Consider the following 25,109-nt stretch of genomic DNA (forward strand, 5'->3'; position numbering starts at 1 on the left):
TATTTTGCCCAAGAATGTAAAGGACCTGTCCTATGGAAGGAGCTCATATTCTCCTAAAGAAAAGTGTACCCTCCCCTTCTGCCACCTCCACATTCCAGATGATGTTCCTCTTGTCTTTTTAGAAGAGAACATCTGACAACCTTAAACCAGGCCTCTAGGATTGCAGGAAATGCAAACATTTTCTCTCCATCTTTGTTCTCTCTGATCCCATTTCATTTTTTTTTTTTTCTCATTTACAAACTTTCTCTGTTTGCTTCCCAATAAGCTCCCTTCAAGAGACCAGTCATATCAAGGCTGAAATGAAATTTCTTAGTCTTAACATTATATTACCAGAGTTTCTTCCACAGAGGGCCAGAGAATGGTAGTATCTAGAATAATTCCCAGAAAAGGAGAGCTTGGGCAGACTACACAGGTCTACCATAGAAGACTGAGCTTGGTTATGGGCAAAGGTTCGGTGATTACCTCATCTGTTTCTTCTAAGACAGTCTTGTTCAACTCAGTTCTCATTCTCAGGTGCCTCTTTGAGAGCAGTTTAAGAATATCTGTTTTTTTAAGTGCTCCTCTGGCTCTTCTTAAGCCCTCCGAAGACTGACAGTATTCTAGAATATTCTCCCAAAAAGATTGTGAAAAAGGGCCGGGTGCGGTGGCGCAAGCCTGTAATCCCAGCACTTTGGGAGGCTGAGGCGGGTGGCTCACGAGGTCAAGAGATCGAGACCATCCTGGTCAACATGGTGAAACCCCGTCTCTACTAAAAACACAAAACATTAGCTGGGCATGGTGGCACGTGCCTGTAATCCCAGCTACTCAGGAGGCTGAGGCAGGAGAATTGCCTGAACCCAGGAGGCGGAGGTTGCGGTGAGCCGAGATCACACCATTGCACTCCAGCCTGGGTAACAAGAGTGAAACTCCGTCTCAAAAAAAAAAAAAAAAAAAAAAAAAAAAAAAAAAAAAAGTGTGAAAAGACAGAGTTTCAACCTAAGCATCTTTAACAAACAGCATCTGAGGAAATTGTGAAAACATTAGCTGTTTTTAGAGTCCTGGGACAACTCTATTATTAGCCACTGGAGCTGGGCACTGGGTTCTGTGTCTCCCTCTCATGGTTCAGCGCGATCAGCAGCATATGTAAGGGAGCCATGGTATGTTTCAGAGGCCGTGGTGGGCACGGCCAATGTTTCCTGAGTGACTTGCAGTCAGCTCTAGTAAGAAATTAGTCATTGAGTCACAGATAGTTAAATTCTGTACTTTTATTGTTTATAGGTTTTAGTCGAACGTATTTTTTTTTTTTTTTTTTTTGAGACAGTCTTGCTCTGTTGCCAGGCTGCAGTGCAGTGGCACGATCTCAGCTCACTGCAATCTCTGCCTCCCAGGTTCAAGCCATTCTCCTGTCTCAGCCTCCCAAGTAGCCAAATAGCTGGGACTAGAGGCGTGTGCCACCACACCTGGCTAATTTTTGTATTTTTAGTGAAGACGGAGTTTCATCATGTTGGCCAGGATGGTCTCAATCTCTTGACCTCGTGATTCTCCTGCTTCAGCCTCCCGAAGTACTTGGATTACAGGCGTGAGCCACTGCATCTGGCTAGTCGAATATAATTGTTAAAACCTAGTATTATTTGGAGCCACAGCAAAAATTTATTATTATTATTTTGCAACAGAGTTTCATGCTGTCGCTCAGGCTGGAGTGGAGTGGCACGATCTTTGCTCACTGCAGTCTCTGCCTCCTGGGTTCAAGCAATTCTCCTGCCTCAGCCTCCCGAATAACTGGGACTACAAGCATGTGCCACCACGTCCAGCTAATTTTTTTGTATTTTTAGTAGAGATGGGTTTTCACCATGTTGTCCAGGATGATGTCAGTCTCCTGATCTCATGATCTGCCTGCCTTGGACTCCCAAAGTGCTGGGATTACAGGCGTTAGCCACCAAGCTAGGCCAGAAATGTATTAATAAGGGTGTGTCCATGGTGGGGGAAGCTATGACATTAGGAAGATTATTTTTTTGACACAAGACTTCACTCTGTTGCTCAGGCTGGAGTGCAATGGCATGATCTTGGCTCACTGCAACTTTTGCCTCCCAGGTTCAAATGATTCTCATGCCTCAGCCTCTTGAGTAGCTGGGATTACAGGTGTGCACCACCACGCCTGGCTAATTGTTGTATTTTTGTTAGTAGATAAGGGGTTTCACCATTTTGTTCAGGTTGGTCTCAAACTCCTGACCTCAACTAATCTGCCTGCCTCTGCCTCCCAAAGTGTTGGGATTACAGGCATGAGCTACCACGGCCAGCCTTCATTGGGATCTTTAGGGAAGTAAAAATACATGAACACTTTTCTTCAACTCTCTCTCCCCAGAAAGCCTTTACTTTTCGACAGAAAACAATTGATCACTTCATTAGAAACAGAAAAAGAAAAAGTACCTAATATAAAGCACCTCCTCATGCCAGACCCTCTGCTAGGGTATTTTATGAGCATTACTTCATTTAATCCTCAGAACCCTATGAGGCTGTTAGCTATTATTGTTTGTAAATTCAGCAGAAGAGTCTGAAACTTGAAAGATTAATCCTAAATGATACAGAAGTTGTAGGACTGGGCATTGAATCCAGCTGGGAATAATTCCAATGCTTGTGCCTTTTACATCATATTATGTCAACTTACGTAGTAGCAGCTATTGGTAAACCCTATCATTCATTCTTCAAGGAGCAGCTCTAATCACATCTAGCTATGCAGCCTTCTTTGACATTCCTTGGAATCTTTCCTTTGCCCCAGATGTTTGATACTTACAAATTTAATATATTTTTTAAAAATCCGAAATCAGGATACATTGTCGTCATGGGTGGTGCACTGCAATTTGGTAGTTTTTCTCTTTCTTAATGACACATAAAAATTGAGGTGCATCTTAAAATCAATGGCATCTTAGATAATGAAATAAGGTATAGGCTGCATTGATATTTCACAGTCTGGAGGCTTCCAATCAAGAGTATACGGCAGAATTAGCACTCACCAAATACTCACGTGCTCCCCTACTATCTACAGCTTCTCTGCAATTCAGTTGGGCCTGTGTGTGGCCAATAGGTCATGAACAAGAAGTGACATGTGTCTCCTACCGCTCCTCCACCTCCCACCCCAGCCAAGGCAGTTAAGTGCTAATGTGCCTCTTCTATCCCCTTTTCCCTGCCACAGCAAACTTGGGAGCCAATAGGTATTAAATACTCATTTGTTTCACAGGCTTGCAGTAATATATACTCACCTGACAAGTGGACCATGAAGACTCCTTCTGCTGGGTTCCTACTAAGCAAAGTCTCATTACTTTCCACACCTGACACTTTAAGTAGTAGCCCTGGGGTGCTGCTCCCCCTTTTTGCTGTTCATCTCTGAGCTTTCATGATCTGTGTGCTTAGCTAAACCTCCCCATTCTTTTACCATAACTGGCTTGTCTTTCACCATAACTGCCTTGTCTATGTCTATTACAAATATGGATTATCTATCTTGTTAATAGGATGGGGAAGAAATAATCTTCCAAAGAGGAACACAAGGCAAAGCATTTGATTGCTACTCTCCAAATGTTTGGTGAGATTTAAGAAGCAACCAGGAATGTGAGCTTCAAAAAATCGGGAAATTCCTCCAAGGTGGAAATCTTTTGGCACAGGTCCACCGGCTTCTTGAGAAGCCTTTAAGGCCAACTGATCCCCAGAACAAGATATCTCTCAGGCTTCACTGGGAGCTATTCTTTTGAAAATGCAATTCTGAATTCACTTTTTGTACTGTCTTAGGAAAATCCTGTTTGTGAAAATGCCTCATGGTATCACCCTGAATCTGAAGAAGTAAAGAGAAAGACTGTTTGCTTTGATGTAATCAGATTCTCCAGAATTTAATCCTATCTCCTATTTAGGCAGAGCTAGCCATTGAAAATTAAAATGAACCTTTCATCCATGTGTATCATAAATGGGCATTTATCAGGATTATATGATTTTGCAATCCATCTGAATACGTAACCAGAATTTGTTTTCTTTCCGTTTCACTATGTAATTACCATGCAACAATAACAAAAGTGACATGTTTGAAGAACAGATAAAATGCTGTAAATTGGCCAGTAATGGTGATATTTCCTCATCTTCTGAAAAACCCATTTATTCTCTCTCTCAACAAATCAAGGCATTGTCAGCCCATACTCATCTTGTGGCCAGAGGGGCTCCACCAATTTCTGGATGGAAGTGAGTCCCGGAATGCAGATGAGGCCGACTAACGAAGGCTTTCAGTGCAGGCAGCTGGTCTTTGCTTGCCTCAATTTCTAAATCATCCATAATGGGGCCAAGACCTCCCAAGCACTAAAAAGAGCGAGCTGACATGCTGGACAAACTGTTAATTTTTTCCTGAAGAAGCTGCTATATTGCACATCTGTCACTGCGGCGCAGACAATTACTCACTGAGTCAGGGGAAAAAATCTGCCGCTTGTTTCTAGCTGAGTTGTTAAGGGACCTCATGGAGAAATACAATGGCGTGGGAGTCAAAACATGCTGGTTTCCTGTGTGCTCGGCGATCGTTTCCTCCTTTTGGAAGACTGTCTTGTCTTTAAAACATGTGAACTTGACTACGATGCATGTTTAAAAAAACAGCAAAGGAATCAGAAGAGACACACAGAAAAAGACAGGCATATAAAGATGTAGGATGGTCAAGAACCCAGCCTTACAGATTATGGACCACCGTACTTGCTGCAGAGAGCCTAACGATGCTATAGCCAGTGTATTAGAAATACTGTGATTTTGCACATGATAAATTTCAAATATTTAACGTGTATTCCCCAAGTGCTTCACAAGTATCTAAAAATTATTTTATGGATTTCATGCCTCGTATATGTAATGTGGATTATTTATATTGTTTCTATGATAAATTACAGCCATCAATGAGACACTTTAGAATCCCAGATTAGGTACAGTCATATAACAGAACTTTAGTTTTTTTTTCTTTGCTAAACGCATTTGCTTATCATAAATATGAAATCCTGGTATTTGAAGAAATTTACTTCAATAAGTGATGGAATGATTTGTTTAAATTTGGAAAGCATAAATTTAGTATAGTATTTCTCAGTCTTTCTGTTTTTATTGAAGAATATTGCTTTTAGAAATAAATGAACATTTTAGAAGAAATTTAATAGGAAGATGCAAACAGAAGATAGTTTTGGCTGTTTTACTTGGGATACTTATTATAAATATACTTTTATCTCTACAATCTTAAAGCTGAAAAATCAAGCATTATACACATTCTTAAAATACTAGCAATTTACTTTGAAAGTTCAAACTGAAAAAAGAAACACAAAAAGTAGCCTTTAATTGTTACCTTACTTCATCCTTGAAAAACTGAGAAATAAACACAAGACATTCTGATATTGCAACAGGAGGGAGGTATGTGGATCTGAGAATGATTTAAGCTGTCTGACAATTCAAAGACAGGAGACAACTCTAATGTACAGATAAAACTACAAGTGGCAATAGTAGATCATACTCCTGGCAGTTAATGGCACTGACTCGCTAGAGACAAATCTGGATCTACTTAAAGTGTCAGGTGTGTAAAGTAATGAGTCTTTGCTTAGTAGGAACTCAGCAGAAGGAGCCTTCATGGTCCACTTGCCAGTGGAGTATATATTATATATACATATACAAGCCTGTTAAATAAATGAGTATTTAATAACTGTTGGATTAAAAAAAAAACCCTACTTAACAACTTTGCTCAGCTTTATGGGAGAAAAGATAAGTTTAATCAACATAGTGAAATGCCTCTTAAGAGCAAACAACACTCAACACTTTAATGAGTATTACAAAACACTTAAAATGTCCGAGCAGCTTTATGAGAGGCACAACTTTCCAAAAGGAAATGGAGTGATTGTGACACATTTGAACTCTGATACTTTAAGTGGTCAGAGAGACCATGTGCACCCTGTTACATTAGAATCATAGAATCCTTGAGCAGAAAGAGACCTTAAGCAAGTTAGTCTAATCCAGCGTCACAAAAACAATAAAAAACAGGAAAGTGTGGTAGAGCGGCTCACCATCGGCTATGAACACATTTGTGAGATATTGAAAATTTTCAGGGCTTAATAACAATGAACTGCACTATTAAATGCTAATTGTCAATGGGTCCTCATTTAAACAAATTTTTGAAGTACTTCCAACTTTTAAAAAATGACTCTAAGGTAAAAGGGAAACATTTAAAGCACAAAGACAATGACTGCTTGTAAATAATGTTCTCAAGCATTATGTTTTATTCTTTCATTCTTTGTTGTCCTATTAATATAACTTTCTACCAAAAGAAAAAAAACTAAAAAAAAAAAAAATCAAAAATATTCTTTGCTAACAATTTCTTTACAATGCCAATTTAGATCACTTTTCTTTTTGAAAGACAAAATACAGGTGAAAATGGTTTTAAAAAGCAGATCAACAGTGATTTTTTCTCTTTTGTGAAATATCTGCTCAAAATGAAATGTACTAAATAGAAGCAGCTGTCAGTTCAATTTACAAGAATATCAATTCTCAACGTTAAAACAAACATTAATAAAATGCAACATATTGCAATTATGTCTGTAAACGGCACACAGGCACTATAAGTACATCTATAGGTACACATTATGTATATCTTTACCCCTACTGTGTTTACTTCTGTTTGATAGCCACAGTGTGAGTTATAAAATATCTGGTATTTAAGTACTGAGTTCAATTTATTGGCAGATTTTAGTTAGCAATGAATTTTTATTTAAAAGGGTGCCATATAGTTTAAAAATAAAAGCAACCAAATTAAATATTGTATTTGGGTAGCAGAAAACAAGGAAAGAAATGACTCCAGCACAGTCTGGTCAGTATCAAGTATAACAAATAAATTTTTTAAACAGTCAAGTTGCTAATGTACTCATGCTCAGAGTCTCTTGGCTATTCCAGGTAATTAGGATAGAAAAGGGAGACCTATGCACTCTCTAAAATTTTTAGTACAACCAATTAATCTGCTATGAGGCTGTAGATATTGTAGAGGAGTGGCTTCACAAAGAAGCAGAAGAATTATCTTACTCTCTTTTTAAGGAAATATAAATGATACGATCTAAATCTTGAGGTTCTGTGGACATAGTAACTGGCAAAAAATTAACGGTAACGATATATAAAACACAAATTAGTGGGCTTCAGATAGTGAAAGAGATTTGATTTACACTAAAAAAATTCATATTCTAATTGTGAGTGTTTGCTTCTCCGATTAAGTTCAGGTTCGACCAAAACATGAGGTCTGCACTGAGTTTTCTTAAAGACTGAATGCTGAGGGCATGTCAGCATGAGTATGAGGGAAGCGTGGGATGTTATCACTTCTCTGCTTTGAGTGCTGATTCACATATACTGTAGAGTACATATATTCTGTACAATTAACACTTCAACAGAATAAGAAGTATTTTTAAGTCCTTTGTGAATCACATAGAGTGCTCTAGGTGTCAAGATGAAGAACTTTCTTCTATTAGCTGAAAATATAAAGAATTTTTTTTTAGGTGTTCGAGAAGGTAAGAAAACATCTTATAGAATTTGCTTCAGAAGATTTGTACCTGTCCAGAGCAGCCACAATACAGAACATTCATCAGGACTGCAATATGTAATGAAGAAGTTCCCTATACACTAGCCGGGTATACGTACTGCTCTTCTTCACTGGGTTTTTACCTCCATTAGAACATGGTAAGGTGAAAAAGAACGGCCAAGTCCTCAGGAGTTTGGAACCACACACACAATGACCTCATTGTTTGTTATCAGTAGCTTCAAACTTGCCTTTTTGAGATTCTAGGGTTTTAGAAGATCTCCAGGCAATCAAATGAAGAAAAAGCTCAAACACCAAATTTTGAATAGACCCTAGAGCACAATATACCATCACAAAGAAGTTTTAAAACTTGTATATAATCTCCCCACTTTCCCAGGCTACATAGACAGGATGAGCATTTAGAAAGTAGCGGCAAATTTCTAAGTAACAAACTTCTAAGTAACAAATTTCTAAGTAACAAACTCGTAGAAAGCAATCGTACTTTATCCAATAAGAATGCTTCAAAAGAACACCTCTTCTGGTCATCCATAGTCCCCTAACCAATCTGTCTTCTAGGCACAATATCCCCGGGAACGAAGATAATTCTGAAGAAATGTACATTTGGCAAACTGTGCAGGCTTTCAAATAGCAGGCTGGCCTTCTCCTCCCTAGTTGGCAGTATTTGTTTTAGGGGATCACCTGAGAAAGGTCCGTTACCTGCATAAAACCTCCTTTGGATCCTTTTCAAAACTCTTCTGGGGGCTGGGAGCGGTGGTTCATGCCTGTAATCCCAGTACTTTGGGGGGTCAAGGTGGGAGGATCACTTGGGGTCAGGAGTTCGAGACCAGCCTGGACAACATGGTGAAACCCCATCTATAATAAAAATACAAAAACTAGCTGAGTGTGGTGGCGGGTACCTGTAATCCCAGCTACTTGGGAGACTGAGGCAGAACAATCAATTGAACCTGGGAGGGGGGAGGCTGCAGTGAGCTGAAACTGTGCCACTGCACTCCAGCTTGGGTGACAGAGCGAGACTCTGTCAAAAAACAAAACAAAACAAAACAAACAAAACAAAACAAACTCTTTTGGGGAGTGACAAGATTTTAAAAATCCATCAGAATGATTATTCATGTGTTATTTCATCATTTACTCAACCCATAAAGCCATTATAAATAGAATGATACTCATCATCATAAGTTGTTAATAATGAAGATAATAAAGATCTTCTAAACCAAAAGCAATTTAGAATCTCTGATACTATGAAGTAAATGAACTCAGAAATAGCTCAATACTAGGCACATAATAAAAACGACTGGTTTTACTAGGTTTTAAAGTAACATCTGGGGTCATGGAAGGGGCAAATCGGTACCATTCACTTCTTTTGTTCACCTTGTACATGGGTTGGGCTACTGCCAGAAATCTGAGTTCTGGGAGAGCCATTGAATTCTTCATATAAATGGATTCAATATTGTAACAAATTACTCCAATGATCAAAATTTAAAATCCGTTTACTACACTTGAGTTGATCTTAAAAAAAATATCAATCTTTGGGAAGACAGAGGTAGAAGTACAACTGGATTAATAGAATTTACAGTTCAATCATGGTGAATTTAAAAAATACAGTTTTCTTTCAATAATTATTGTATGTTCTAAATGAGGTAAAATTTATAAAATCTGCATTAAAGTAATGTCGAGGGCACTCTGGTGATAACAATGATGAGGTTTATTTTTGTCAAAATGTCCAAGGGAAACATTAATTGTTGTTCGTCAACTGTGAACTTCATACTACATTGTCTAGGTGTAGACAATTAATGGGTATCACTGTCAGAAAATCCTCACAAAAAAGCCAAATTCAAGGAATATGAAATTGACAAGGCTTTCAAACGAATATGTGTTCGGTTAAGTCTTTGGGGTTACAATAGGTAGGGATGATATAAAACACAATCCTTTCCTGCCTATCCCATTTTAGAAACCTGTGGGTGTGCTCACATGTGTCTGGGCATTGCAGCATTGCACACATACATGAATTAGGCAAAGCATCAGAAAGTATTGACACATGAGATTAAAATAAATAAGAGAAAGGCGCTGCTCTTGATGCCTAAAAATAGCTGGAAATTACTGAAAAAAATTAAAGGGCAGAGGTTTTCATTTTAGCACCATGAATTGTGATGAAATACCATTTCTCTCACTATGGCAGGACTGTATGTAGTTAGGAAGCTAGAGTGATGTGTTTTGAGGCAATGTAGATTTTTGCTTCAAAAACAGAAGCCATGTTATAATTTAGAACAATGGGACATAGGGAATAAAGCCTGTAAAGCATTTCTTCTTTGCTTTTCTTAGGTGGATTTTCCTGCACTGGGGGTAGAAGTTGCGGGAGTACTTTTTGGTAGAGGAAATCCAAGTCCTAATCCCTTTGGCCTCTGCATGGCTTGAATTGGCTCAGAGATCCCCTTGCCATCTCGTCCAAGGCCTGACCCAGGCGTCCAGCCCATATTCTGAAGCATTCGGTTTCCAATATTATTTTCTAGGATTGGCTGGGCGTTTTCACCTACAAATCCTGAAATGATAAAACAATAGCACACATTAATTAGTTTGAACACTGGTGAACATATTAGGCTATGAAAACCATGTTCTCTTAAGTTTTTTTTTCAACCAGGTACCAAGAGGGGGTTGCATATTCATCTTTGGATACTTCTTGTAGTTGAGAGAAAAATGGAAGAAAGATCTTGTTTATCATTTCAATTCTCACACTCCATAGCAGGGTAAGTTATTTAGCCTCTCTGGGCTCTTACCTTCTCATCTGGGAAACAGGCATAATGCAGCCTACATTGCCTATCTCACAGAAATTTGTAGGACAGATGAGATCATGTATGTAAAGAAACTTCTCAGTGAACCATAAAGTACTCTTCTAATGGATTTATTTTCATTATCATGTTAGCCTTATGGATTATTCTGAAAATCATCAACCTATATTGTAATATTTTACATTTGCCCATGACTTTGACATTCAACAGAACCAAAAATTAAAATCAAACCAAACAAAAAGCACAACTGATGGCATCCTGAATTCCGAGGAATTTACATCCGTAGAATCTTCCTGTTTGGTATTTATTATTCAGTCTGTAACATATGCATCCTTTAGTTCCCTTTCTCCTTTTCCTTCCACAGCCATGTTTAAATGACTATCTAATTAGGCTAGCAGAAAGAAAATAGAGGAAAATAATATTAAAGATATCTATATATATCATAAAATATATTATATAAATGTACAAGGACATAGACCACAATTCCCTCCATAGGCCTCCAGGGATAGATGTATTTCTTCCTGTTGCCCTCCCCTCTTCCTTCCCTTCCCTTCCTTCCTACCTTCATTTCTTATGTGAAAAAGGAGATTAGCTAGTGCTTAACATGAAATTTAGACATCAATGTTGCTTACTGTATTTTCTTAGCAGACAATTGCGAAATACATCTATTTTAAGCATTTTCTCTTTGATGACATTTTCAAAAGTAGACTTCTAATTTAATTTTTTTTTTTGTAGGCCCTTATAGAAAAAGTTGAGCATATATACTGTATATTTGGTGTAGGGAAAAACTCAGAGGTACTAGATGGCTGAAGTCCAAGGATGGAGAAATGAACAAACATCGTAACAGTCAAAGAATGCAAGAACTTGAGTTCTTTCCTTTAATTGCAGGCTTGGCCTTCACCTTGGCCTTGGTCTGTCTGCCCCAGGCGTGGTACAGCTTGGTTCTTTCCTTGGTTCATTTCTGTTCCTCCTCTAGCAGCAAGTATTAGCTTATGGTGTATGAAAAGGGAAGGTAGCAAATCTGGAGCCAACCAGACACAAGCAACCAGAAATCTTAATTATCAGAGCATTTCTCATGTTTAGTCCCCTTTTAGAAGAAGAAAGTGATTAACAAACAAATACTGGAGTCTGTTAGGAAAAAAAAAAAAAGAGATGAAGGTATCTTTGAAAAAACCTTTGTCTTAGTAAGAACATATTCAGCCCTTACACCAGGCCTCAGATTTACAGGGATTCAGTGTCTGACACCATTCCCTCCATAGACTTCTAGGAATAAAGACAGTATCATTGCCATTTGCTAAATTCCTTCCAGGAGTAAGAACTAGCCAATGATTACTTGGCTTTGGATTTCTCAAATGGATTCATAATTTATTGAAACAAGTACCTTAACATGTACCAGAAAGAACCTTCAATTACTTGCCTCTTGAGTGGCAACATCTAATGTCAAAGAAAAATTCTTGACTAGCATTATTTACTGCTTGAGAATGGCAAAATGCATATACAGAGATTACACATATATGTGTGAGTATATGTGTGTGTGACAGTGAAAAATGGATCTCTTAGTCACACATACACACATATGCATGCAAAAAACAAAAATCTTTTGTCAAAAATGTTTAATATAACAAAAAAGCAATTAATTTTTTATTTTAAAGTCATGAAATGGTGGTAACCAGGACAGATCACAGACCTCCAAGGTATATAGCTGTTTTCTGGACAGCCGCTGATCAGGTGTGCTAGGTAAGCAGTGCCCTAGCATCTCATCTCATATCCCCGATTTTTCAGTTATTGCCATGAATTAATTTAATTCTACTCTAAGCTAAGTCAGATCAGAGGTCTAACGCTGCTCTGGGCTATACATCTGTTTACTCACATTTTTGACAGGACAGCTTGTAAAAGTTCAGGATTAAAATTTATTTACTATTTAAGAAAAGACTAAGGCCAATTAAAATATTTCTACAAAAATTGCTAAATTATGGTGAATTTTCAGTCCTAAAGTGAATAGCAAATGATAACTGATTCACTATTATAATTTAAAAATGTTGTTATTTCAAGCAGAGCAGCCCGGGGTGATCACTATACTCTCATGCTTTTGTTTTTATATAGATGGAAAAGAACTCATTCTCATTTTTTTTTTAACGATGATTTCATTTCTCTTCTTCATAAAAATAAAACAACATCACACAAAAAGCATTATCTTGTACTCGGAAGAAAAAAGAACATCTAATTCTTCAAATGCTAAATCTTTCCTCACAGAAACACAACCTAAAAAACAAAAAAAGGAACAGATACTTCATTATTCATGGAAAATGATTCTAGAATGAAATCTACTGTTGGCTTCTCATGCTTCTTTTATGAGATTAAGACTTGGGAGAGGAACAACTCAGTCTCAGCGCAGTATACACCACAGCCATAATTTCCCTTTCTTTCGCTCCTGGCAATGTTGAATCCTTTAAGACCTTTCCTAGAAGGCTCTCCTGCTCTGGCAGCTTTCGCAACACATCGCCTGCTAACCTTTCTGTCTGCTTCCGCTCCCAGCCCCCTGTCTGCTGGATCTCTCATATCCATTACAGCTGAGTCGGTCCTTTCCCCTCAAATCTTCCAAAGAGTACCGTGGAGGGTAATTCACTTGCATAATTGGCTCAAGAGATGAAAATCTTCTATCGGCCTCTCTTAGCCACTAATCTATCCAGCTGACTGCAAGCCTAATTGGCAGCTTGTTTAGTAATTTGGCTCCTAAAGTGTTGTATTGATGTTGGATAAACAGCCAATGGAAGGGGAGGTGACACATGCTGCTTCCCATAGAACAGCTAGTGCACTCCGCCTCAGTCCCTACCCTGTATTCACAAGGCATTTATTAGTTTGTGATCACTCTTTCTTCCCATACTCTTTCGCCATTACTTGACCAGCCAGCTGAGAGGCTCGGCTATTCTTATTAGCAACGTTATAACAATGGAGAGTTATAATACTGTCCTCTGTTCTCAGTAACTAACTTAGGGACATGGATTTTTGATTATTGTGATGAACTCAAGGAACAGCACTAAGCAGAGTTTAAGGTGTGGGAAAGTGGTAGGTGTTACTACTCTTTGTCCAACGTTTTAATTCTTTCATTTCTTTAGAAAAGCTTCACTAATTCAGACTAGTCTATATTTGATCTGCAATATGGCAGACATACTTCATGATACTTTTGTTAACTAAAATCAGTTTAAACAGCTAAGTGTGTAAATATATGACGCACTGACTTATTTAAATAACAGAAATTTAACGTAAAACCAGTTTTTTTTTCTCCTTAAGTGATAGAACCTTTGTAGAGAATAAAAGACATGATCTGTTATTGACATGTTTGGAGGAGGAAGTGTTCTTATTAACATATGTTTTTAGTTAAACTGAAATATATTTCTTGTGGAATGCTCATGTATCAAACAGTACACATTTTCAAAAAATTTTTTAAAAAATTGTACGAATATAAAACTGTTTTGGCCCTGAAGGCAGACAGGAATGTTTATCTGCTACAATATCATCAGGACCATTTTTGGTCTGCCTACTATAAAGGATGCCTACACAAAGCATGTGGTATATTTGTTAGGTGTCTGACAGTCATTATTTCTACTCTTCATTCAAGAAGAAAATTTTAATGGTCCTCAGGGAGTTGAAGTAACTTAACATTGACCACATAGTGAGTAAGCTAGGATTCAAACTTTGGTTGAGTTCACACCAAAAGCCTACACACCTTTCTTTACCTGAACTGCTTCCCTATAAGAATTTTTAGCAGCGATGTTGTATAAACCATTAAAAAAATTCATGGAGTAATATGTGAATTGCAATATTAGGTACTCTCAATTTGTATATGGGCACTATTTCACAAACATATCACAATTTGTGTATGGACAATATAACAGACACATTTAAATAATGTAGAATATAATGATGTCTGTAGCCCTTAGAGATTATAAATGCTTCCATATCCATAATTTCTTTTGTTCTTATCAACCTGAAAGGTGAGTATTATTGGCCCCATTTTATAGATGAAACTGATGTTTGGACAGGTAATTCATCTGCCTGAAATCAATTAGCTAAAAAGTACCCCAGTTAGAACTTGAACTTAGGACATTTGATCCCAAATGTTACCCTTTCTGCTGACTGAACTTGGAACTTGCAATATTATATCATCAACATTTTCTGATGCATGTGGAATTGCGGGCAAGATGGCCAAATGGGAAAAGCACCAGTCTGCAGCTCCCAGCAATATCATCGCAGAAGGTGGTTGATTTCTGCATTTCCAACTGAGGTTCCTGGTTCATCTCCTTGAGACTGGTTAGACAGTGGGTGCAACCCATGGAGGGTGAGTCGAAGCAGGGTGGGGCATTGCCTCACCCAGGAAGCACAAGGTGTCTGGGAGCTCCCTCCCCTAGCTAAGGAAAGCTGTGAGGAACTGTGCGGTGAGGAAAGGTGCCCTCTGGCCCAGATACTACACTTTTCCCATGGTCTTCACAACCCACAGGCCAGGTGATCCCTTCGGGTACCTACACCACCAAGGTCCTGGGTTTCAAGCACAAAACTGAGTGGCCATCTGGACAGATACCGAGCTAGCTGCAGGAGTATTTTTTCATACCCCAGTGGTGCCTGGAACACCAGCAAGACGGAACCATTCACTCCATTGACAAAAAGGCTGAGGCCAGGGAGCCAAATGGTCTAGCTCAATGGATCCCACCCCCACAGAGCTCAGCAAGCTAAGATCCACTGGCTTGAAATTATTGCTGCCAGCACAGCAGTCTGATGTCAACCTGGGATGCTCCAGCTTGGTGGGGAGAAGAGTGTCTGCCTTTACTAAGGCTTGAGTAGGCAATTTTCCTCTCACAGTATAAACAAAGCAGCTGGGAATTTAGAACTGAGTGGAGCCCACCACAGCTTGGCAAAGCTGCTGTAGCCAGACTGCCTCTCTAGATTCCTCCTCTCTGGGCAAGGCATCGCTGAAAGAAAGGCAGCAGCCCCAGTCAAGGACTCAAAGATAAAACTCCCAACTCCCTGGGACAGAGCACCTGGCGGAAGGGGTGGCTCTGGGTGCAGCTTCAGCAGACTTAAATGTTCCTGCCTGCCACCTCTAAAGAGAGTAGTGGATCTCCCAAAACAGCACTCGAGCTCTGCTAAGAAACAGACTGCCTCCTCAAGTGGGTATCTTAGTCCTGTGCCTCTTGACTGGGAGACATCTCCCAGCAGGGGTTGACAGACACCTCATACAAGAGAGCTCTGGCTGTCCTCTGGCAGGTGTCCCTCTGGGATGAAGCCTCCACAGGAAGGAACAGGCAGCAATCTTTGCTGTTCTGCAGCCTCTGCTGGTGATACCCAGGAAAACTGGGTCTGGAGTGGACCTACATCAAACTCCGGAAGACCTACAGCAGAGGGGCCTGTTGGAAGGAAAACTAACAAACAGAAAAGAATAGCGTGAACATCAACAAAAAGAATGTCCATGCAGAAACCTCATCTGAAGGTCACCAACATCAAAAACCAATGGTAGATAAATTAATGAAGATGAAAAAGCAGTGCAAAAAGGCTGAAAATTCCAAAACCCAGAATGCCTCTTCTTCTCCAAAGGATCACAACTCCTCTCCAGCAAGGGAATAAAACTGGATGGAGAATGAGTTTGACCAATTGACAGAAGAGAGCTTCAGAAGGGAGGTAATATCAAACTCCTCCGAGCTAAAGGAGCATGTTCTAACCCAATACAGGAGGTTAAAAACCTTGAAAACAGAAGAATTGCTAACTAGAATAATCAGTTTAGAGAAGAAAATAAATGACCTGATGGAGCTGAAAAACACAGCACGAGAACTTTGTGAAGCATACACAGATATCAATAGCCAAATCGATCAAGTGGAAGAAAGGATATCAAAGATTGAAGATCAACCAAATGACATAAAGCGTGAAGACAAGATTAGAGAAAAAAGAATGAAAATAAACAAAGCCTCCAAAAAATATGGGACTATCTGAAAAGACCAAACCTACATTTCATTGGTGTACCTGAAAGTTATGGGGAGAATGGAACCAAGGTGGGAAACACCCTTCAGGATATTATCCAGGAGAACTTCCCCAACCTAGCAAGACAGGCCAACATTCAAATTCAGGAAATGCAGAGAACACCACAAAAATACTCCTTGAGAAGTGCAACCCCAAGACACATAATCATCAGATTCACTAAGGCTGAAATGAAGGAAAAAATGTTAAGGGCAGCCAGACAGAAAGGTTGGGTTACTCACAAAGGGAAGCCCATCAAACTAACAGTGGTTCTCTCTGCAGAAACCCTAAAAGCCAAAAGAGAGTGGGGGTCAATATTCAATGCTCTTAAAGAAAAGAATTTCATATACAGCCAAACTAAGCATCATAAGCAAAGGAGAAATACAATCCTTTAAAGATAAGCAAATGCTGAGAGATCTTGTCACCATCGGGCCTGCCTTACCGGAGCTCCTGAAGGAAGATCTAAATATGAAAAGGAAAAACAGGCACCAGCTACTGCAAAAACATACAAAATTATAAAGACCACCAACACTCTGAAGAACTGCATGAACTAATGGGCAGTATAACCAGCTAGCATCAGGATGACAGGATCAGATTCATACATAATAATATTAACCTTACATTTGAATGGGCTAAATGCCCCAATTAAGACATGGACTGGCAAACTGGATAGAGTTAAGACCCATCAGTGTGCTGTATTCAGGAGACCCATCTGATGTGCAAAGACAAACATAAGCTCAAAATAAAGGGAAATAGGAATATTTACCAAGCAAATGGAAAGAAAGAAAGAAAAAAAAGTAGGGGGTGCAATTCTAGTCTTTGATAAAACAAGACTTTAAACCAACATAACGGTAAAGGGATCAATGCAACAAGAAAAGCTAACTATTCTAAATATATATGCACACAATATAGGAGGACTCAGATTCATAAAGCAAGTTCTTAGAGACCTACAAAGAGACTTAGAATCCCACACAATAGTAGTGAGAGACTTTAATACCCCACTGTCAATATTAGACAGATCAATGAGACAGAAAATTAACAAGAATATTCAGGGCCTGAACTCGGCTCTGGACCAAGCAGATCTAATAGACATCTATAGAACTCTCTACCCCAAATCAACAGAACATAAATTCTTCTCAGACTCACATCACACTTATTCTAAAATTGATCACATAACTGGAAGTAAAACACTCCTCAGCAAATGCAAAAAATGGAAATCATAACAGTCTCTCAGACCACAGTGCAATCAAATTAGAACTCAGGATTAAGAAATTCACTCAAAACTGTACAACTACGTAGAAACTGAACAACCCGCTCCTGAATGACTACTGGGTAAATAACAAAATTAAGACAGAAACAAATAAGTCCTTTGAAACTAATGAGAACAAAGATAAAACATACCAGAATCTCTGGGACACAGCTAAACCGGTGTGTAGAGGAAAATTTATAGCACTAAATGCCCAAAGGAGAAAGTGAGAAAGATCTAAAATCGACACCCTAAATCACAAATAAAAGAATTAGAGAAGCAAAAGCAAAAAAATTCAAAAGCTAGCAGAGGACAAGAAATGACTATGACTGGAGAAGAACTGAAGGAGGCAGAGATACAAAATATACTTCAAAAAAATCAATAAGTCCAGGAGCTGATTTTTTGAAAAGAGTAACAAAATAGACTGCTAGCCAGACTAATAAAGAAAAGAAAGAAGAATCATATGAATGCAATAAAAAAAAGATAAAGGAGATATCACCACTGATCCCAAAGAAATACAAATTACCATCAGAGAATACTATAAACACTTCTATATAAATAAACTTGAAAATCTAGATGAAATGGACAAATTTCTGGACATATACACCCTCCCAAGACTAAACCAGGAAGAAGTTGACTCACTGAATAGACCAATAACAAGTTTAGAAATTGAAGCAGCAATTAACAGCCTACCAACCAAAAAAAGCAAAAGACCGGACAAATTCACATCCAAATTCTACCAGAGGTACAAAGAAGAGCTGGTACCATTCCTTCTGAAACGATTTCAAGTAATAGAAAAAGAGGAATTCTTCTCTGACTCATTTTATAAGGCCAGCATCATCCTGATACCAAAACCTGTCAAAGAAAGACACACACACACACACACACACACACACACACACACACACACAAATTTCAGAACAATATCCCCAATGAACATCTATGTGAAAATCCTCAGTAAAATACTGGTAAACTGAATCCAGCAGCACATCAAAAAGCCTATCCACCATGATCAAGTCAGCTTTATCCCTGGGATGCAAGGCTGCTTCAACATATGCAAATCAATAAACATAATCCATCACATCACAAAAATCACATGATGATCTCAATAGACACAGAAAAGGCCTTCAATAAAATTCAACACCCCTTCATGTAAAAACTTTCAATAAACTAGGTAATGATGGAATGTATCTCAAAATAGTAAGAGCTATCTATGACAAAACCACAGCCAATATCATACTTAATGGGCAAAAGCTGGAAGCATTCCCTTTGAAAACTGGCACAAGACAAGGATGCTCTTTCTCACCACTTCTATTCAACACAGTATCAGTACTGGAAATTCTGACCAGGGAAATCACACAACAGTAAGAAATATAGGGTATTCCAATAGGAAAAGAGGAAGTCAAATTGTCTCTGTTTGCAGATGAGATGATTATATATTTAGAAAACCTCATCACCTCAGCCCAAAAATCTTCTTTAGCTGATGAGCAACTTCAGCTAAGTCTCAGGATACAAAATCAGAGTGCAAAAATCACAAGCATTCCTACACACCAATAAGAGACAAACAGAGAGTCAAATCATGAGCAAACTCCCATTCACGATTGCTACAAAGAGGATAAAATACCTAGGAATACACTAACAAAGGACACGAAGGACCTCTTCAAGGAGAACTACAAACCACTGCACAAGGAAATAAGAAAGGACACAAAGAAATGGAAAAACATTCCAGGCTTATGGATGGGAAGAATCAATATTATGAAAATGGCCATAGTGGCCAAAGTAATTTATACATTCAATGCTACCCCAATCAAGCTACCATTGACTTTCTTCACAGAATTAGAAAAGACTACTTATTAATTTTCATATGAAACCAAAAAACAGCCCATATAGCCAAGACAATCCTAAGCAAAAAGAACAAAGCTAGAGGCATCATACTACCTGACCTTAAACTATACTACAAGGCTACAGTAACTAAAAGAGCATGGTGCTGGTACCAAAACAGATATATAGACCAATGCAACAGAACAGAGGCCTCAGAAGTAATGCCACACATCTACAAACGTGATCTTTGACAAACCTGACAAAACAAGCAATGGGGAAAGGATTCCCTATTTAATAAATGGTGTTGGGAAAACTGGCTAGCCATATGCAGAAAATTAAAACTGGACCCTTTCCTTACACCTTATACAAAAATTAACTCAAGATGGATTAAAGATTTAAACATAAGACCTAAAACCACAAAAACCCTAGAAGAAATCCTAGGCAATACATTCAAGACATAGGCATGGGCAGAGGCTTCGTGACTAAAATACCAAAAGCAATGGCAACAAAAGCCAAAACTGACACATGGGATCTAAGTAAACTAAAGAGCTTCTGCACAGCAAAAGAAACTATCATTAGAGTAAACAGGTATCTGACATTAAAAATTTTGCAATCTATCCATCTGACAAAGGGCTAATATTCAGAATCTACAAAGAACTTAAACAAATGTACAAGAAAAAAACAAAGAATCCCATCAAAAAGTGGGTGAACAATATGAACAGACACTTCCCAAAAGAAGACATTTTTGCGGCCAACAAATATAAGAAAAAAAGCTTATCATCACTGGTCAGTAGAGAAATGCAAATCAAAACCATAATGAGATACTATCTCACACCAGTTAGAATGGCAATCATTAAAAAGTCAGGAAACAACAGATGCTGGAGAGGATGTGGAGAAATAGGAACACTTTTACACTGTTGGTGGGAGTGTGAATTAGTTCAACCATTGTGGAAGACAATGTGACGATTCCTTAAGGATCTAGAACCAGAAATACTACTTGACCCAGCAATCCCATTACTGGGTATACTGCCAAAGGATTATAAATCATTCTACTGTAAGGACACACGCAAATCAAAACCACAATGAGATACTATCTCACACCAGTTAGAATGGCAATCATTAAAAAGTCAGGAAACAACAGATGCTGGAGAGGATGTGGAGAAATAGGAACACTTTTACACTGTTGGTGGGAGTGTGAATTAGTTCAACCATTGTGGAAGACAGTGTGATGATTCCTTAAGGATCTAGAACCAGAAATACTACTTGACCCAGCAATCCCATTACTGGGTATACTGCCAAAGGATTATAAATCATTCTACTGTAAGGACACATGCATGTCATGTATGTTTATTGCAGCATTGTTCACAATAGCAAAGACTTGGAACCAACCCAAATGCCCATCAATGGTCGACTGCATAAAGAAAATGTGGCACATATATACCATAAAATACTATGCAGCCATAAAAAAGGATAAGTTCATGTCCTTTGGAGGGACATGGATGAAGCTGGAAACCATTCTCAGCAACTAACACAGGAAAAGAAAACCAAACACCACATGTTCTCACTCATAAAGGTGAGTTGAACAATGAGAACACATGGACACAAGGAGGGGAACATCACGCACTGGAGCCTCTCAGGGAGTGGGGCCAAGGGAAGGGATAGCATTAGGAGAAATATCTAATGTAGATGACAGGTTGATGGGTGCAGCAAACCACCCTGGCACATGTATACCTACGTAACACACCTGCATGTTCTGCACATGTATCCCAGAACTTAAAGTATAATAAAAACAAAAACATGAAACATTTTCTACCATATCATTTGTTTTGCCACATTTCCGCAACTGACTAAGGTTTTATTCTATTCACAAATTTCTAACTCCTGGAAAAAGTACAAATCTAAAGAAGGATAGCAAATCTGACTAAAGAGAGTATTCTAACTCCTGAAATACTTCAAGATTCATTTTGCTTGTTACATATCTAGTTACTCTAGCTTTCTTTGGCTAATACTTAAATTAAACCTTATATTTATTTGTATTTATGGAAAAAGCATATATTGAGTTTTCTTCTTTTATGCATTATAATCCTTAAATTTAACCTATGTATTTTCTCCATTTGCATTTGTGATTAGTAATAAACCTAGATTTATTTTTACTACATTATTCAATGCTATTAACCTTGCTTTTTCTGTGAATTTTTATTTCCTCTTCTCTGGCATTTAGTGCTTGCTTATACTAACTTGAAATTATATACAATATTTCTATCCTTTTAAGTGATGATCTTTAAAAGTAAACATGCACATCTGACTTATTTCCTCACGTTTTAAATATTATTGTCCAGAGTTTTAGTTCCATCTTACTTTTACACATCCAAATTAATCATCTACATGGTCACCGTCACCATTATTATTACTTGCATACAGTCAATATTAATATAGCTTCTAGTACGTTCTCAGCAATTTCTTTGCTCACCATTACTTCCTGAATTTCATTCTTTTTTAATGGATTCTGTTTTCTTCTACAAGACGTATCAAATTTAGTAATGTTCATTCTTTATCTGGAATGACTTTATTTCATCCTCACTCTTGGGTAACAATTTAGCTGGATATGTAACTCAGGTTGATTTGGTTATTTTGTCTTAGCACTTTGGAAATATTCTCTCTTAAGTTCGCTATTGTACTGCTGTTTCTGTTTGCTACCAGTATAATTTCATTTCTACGTAGGTTATACTTTTTCTTCTTGGCTGCTCTTAAGTTATTTGCCTTGTCTTTAGTATTCTGAATTTTTATTACAATGTGACTTTATTTATATTTAATATTTCTTGATATAGACTTGTGCTTGTTGAATATGAAAAATGATGTTTTCCTTCCATTCTAAAAATTCTTATTTTCTGGAATATTGCACCATCCTATTCTCTCTGCCCTTCCTTCTGTAAATTCTATTAGACCCCAGGTTGAACTTCATTGTCCTTAAGTCCTTCCACTTCTTTTATAATTTTCATCATTTATCTCTCTGTGCTGCTTTTATGTAGCATAGAGACCACTCTTCAGATCGCTCCTAAAGTTCAGTGTCTTTTCAGCTGTATCTGTCATTTAACCCGTTCAGTGATTTGCATAGTTTCTGAGATATTTTCATAATAAAATAATCCAAATTTCTACTTGATTCTTGACCACATTTGTCTTTTCTTTGTCTACAGTTATTTCCTTTCCTTTTTGAAGTTGTTTTTCTAACTCACTTTTTAGTTTCGGTTTATGGGATCGTCACTGGTAGGCTTTTATTTGTGGTGCTTCTTTGAGGCTTGGGTTGAAGGCCTACACCTTTACAGTGGCTTTGAATGTGCTTCAAAAACCAGTTTTATGTTAATTTTTGGCTTAGTGTAATTTTAAACTAGAAACTCATGTGAGGGTAGCTTCTTGGTTACAAATCTTCAGAGCATTTTCTATTTGGAGCCCAAGCAGAAACAAGATTCTTTATCTTCTACCGTGCCTGTGGATGGGTTTTGTTTCCAGTCTGCCTATTTCTGAGGATGGAGCTTTTAGAAGTTCTGATCTGATCAGGAGACATATGCTCGTTTCCCAGGTTTGTCCCCCTGTCCACTAGGGAACTAACAAACATGCCTTAGGTTTTCGAGCTTGGCAATGGTGTGAGTGAGTGTGGGAGCTGCTTAGGGCCATTTTGGTCTTGAACATTTCCGTCTCTTTCCTGTAATCTCAGCTACCTGTCTAAAAAGATGGCTTCAAATTTGATTCAGCGTTTTTAGGTGCTCTGTAGTTTAAGTGTTTTCTCATTATTTGGTCTTTTATCAGAAAACAGCAATTCTTTTCTATCTAACATGTGTGCTTCCTCTGTCCATCCTGTACTGAATAACAATGGAAAACTGTTTATTAAGATTCTACTAAACACATAACTGAAGAGTGGGTTGGTGGTGTATGTGTCAAGAGGTGAAGGATTGCATATATCCTAGGCTTACTATTCATTCAGATAGAGTCTGGTTTCAAAATTAATAACAAGCCCCTTGGAAAAGTCTGCCTCTTTTAAAATCCTGAAAGAGCTATGATAATCTACAGCAGCTATATGAACCCAGGGGTAGCAGGAAATAAAAATAAAATTATTGATAAGATAAATGTGGACAACTAAAATCTAATACCTTTTTATTATGTTTGGTATGACTTTAAATTACAAAGGAGCCTTTAAAAAGTCTTCACCCAATTATTATTATTTACAACCTGCCTTCATTGCCTCAAATATTCATGAAGATTATTTTCCTATTGACATATCAGTAGGAAGTGGAGGAAAAAGTTGAAAAGTCACAAAAAGCTATAAGGCAACCTCTTGCCAAGAACATATTCAAAAAAAAAAAAAAAACATACCCTGGAACAATATGTATATCAAGACATTAAACTTCAAAAAGCATTTCGTTTGCATAACTTAAAATGAAAAAAGGCTGACTCCTTATAATAAATATTTCGCTATTATTTCAACAGAAAGCAAAATAGTAACAGGCAATATTAACTGTGGATAACATTGAATTTCATACTGTAAAGTGCAGAAATTTTTTTTAAAATACAGTAGCCATATCTCAATAAATGTACTTAAATCTTTCTACTATTAAATTCTCAATAAGCTATACTTTCTGCCTACCAAAAACACAGATCACAACCAACATCGCTAACTGCCGTTTTAAAAAGTGTTAATAGGCCGGGCGCGGTGGCTCAAGCCTGTAATCCTAGCAATTTGGGAGGCCGAGGCAGGTGGATCACGAGGTCGAGAGATTGAGACCATTCTGGTCAACATGGTGAAACCCCGTCTCTACCAAAAATACAAAAAACTAGCTGGGCATGGTGGCGCGTGCCTGTAATCCCAGCTACTTAGGAGGCTGAGGCAGGAGAATTGCCTGAACCCAGGAGGCGGAGGTTGCGGTGAGCCGAGATCGCGCCATTGCCCTCCAGCCTGGGCAACAAGAGCGAAACTCCGTCTCAAAAAAAAAAAAAAAAAAAAAAAAAGTGTTAATAATATTCCTCTTATTTTGTTCACTGCTTTTCTTCACCTTTACAGATGACATTTTTCAAACTATAAAATGCATTCTGCTGGCAAACCTTCTTGCTTCGATAGTTCTCAATTTTATAATAGTAAATCTACATCCTTTGCTACTGAGACATCCACTATCTTTCGGTATGTGACTTTGAACAAGGCAGAGAACAAGCTATACATTAAAAGAAAATCAATATCTAACTTTATCAATATTCATTTTATTTTGTCAATACAACATACAAAGGTGAAAGAGCAGTAAATAAGCTAAAGCACTGAAATAAATTTGGTGTTCCTGTCACAATTAATAAATGCTCAAATGATAACACTGCTCTTAGTCTAGAGCTTTCTAAAGTGATTGAAATTATGCTTCAAAGCTATTGCTAAAAGAGGGTGAGAAAAATTCTCAATACACTAGCAGGTAAACATCAATTCTGGGTTATTAATTTCATAGGGAGCTTTAAGTCTTTTATTAAAAGTGTTATTTATTATGAATACAATTTATCTTTGGTCATAAATTGTTACACAAACCCAGTTTGGGATTTAAAGTGCCTAATTATAGTTTTCTGACAATGTTTTTGGTAAATCCTTTCGAAACTTGCTGTTTGATTGCATCATATTTCACATATAAATCAGAGGGGTTATCAAACAATATTCAAGCTGTCAGTCTTTTAATTCTTA

At 37.9% G+C, this 25,109-nt stretch overlaps 1 protein-coding gene across 1 annotated transcript in view; it reads right to left on the bottom strand.

Annotated features, from left to right (window-relative positions):
- Positions 1-1,447: 1,447 nt before the first annotated feature.
- Positions 1,448-25,109, bottom strand: part of GPATCH2 (G-patch domain containing 2) — a 200,146-nt gene continuing 176,484 nt past the window's right edge. Inside the window, exon 10 of the mRNA XM_003930346.4 lies at positions 1,448-10,082. Coding sequence (XP_003930395.2) covers positions 9,862-10,082 — 221 coding nt within the window. The 3' untranslated portion in view covers positions 1,448-9,861. The remainder of the gene's footprint in view (positions 10,083-25,109) is intronic.

This window comes from Saimiri boliviensis, chromosome 14 (genome assembly GCF_048565385.1).
Source record: "Saimiri boliviensis isolate mSaiBol1 chromosome 14, mSaiBol1.pri, whole genome shotgun sequence".
Taxonomy (NCBI): domain Eukaryota; kingdom Metazoa; phylum Chordata; class Mammalia; order Primates; family Cebidae; genus Saimiri; species Saimiri boliviensis.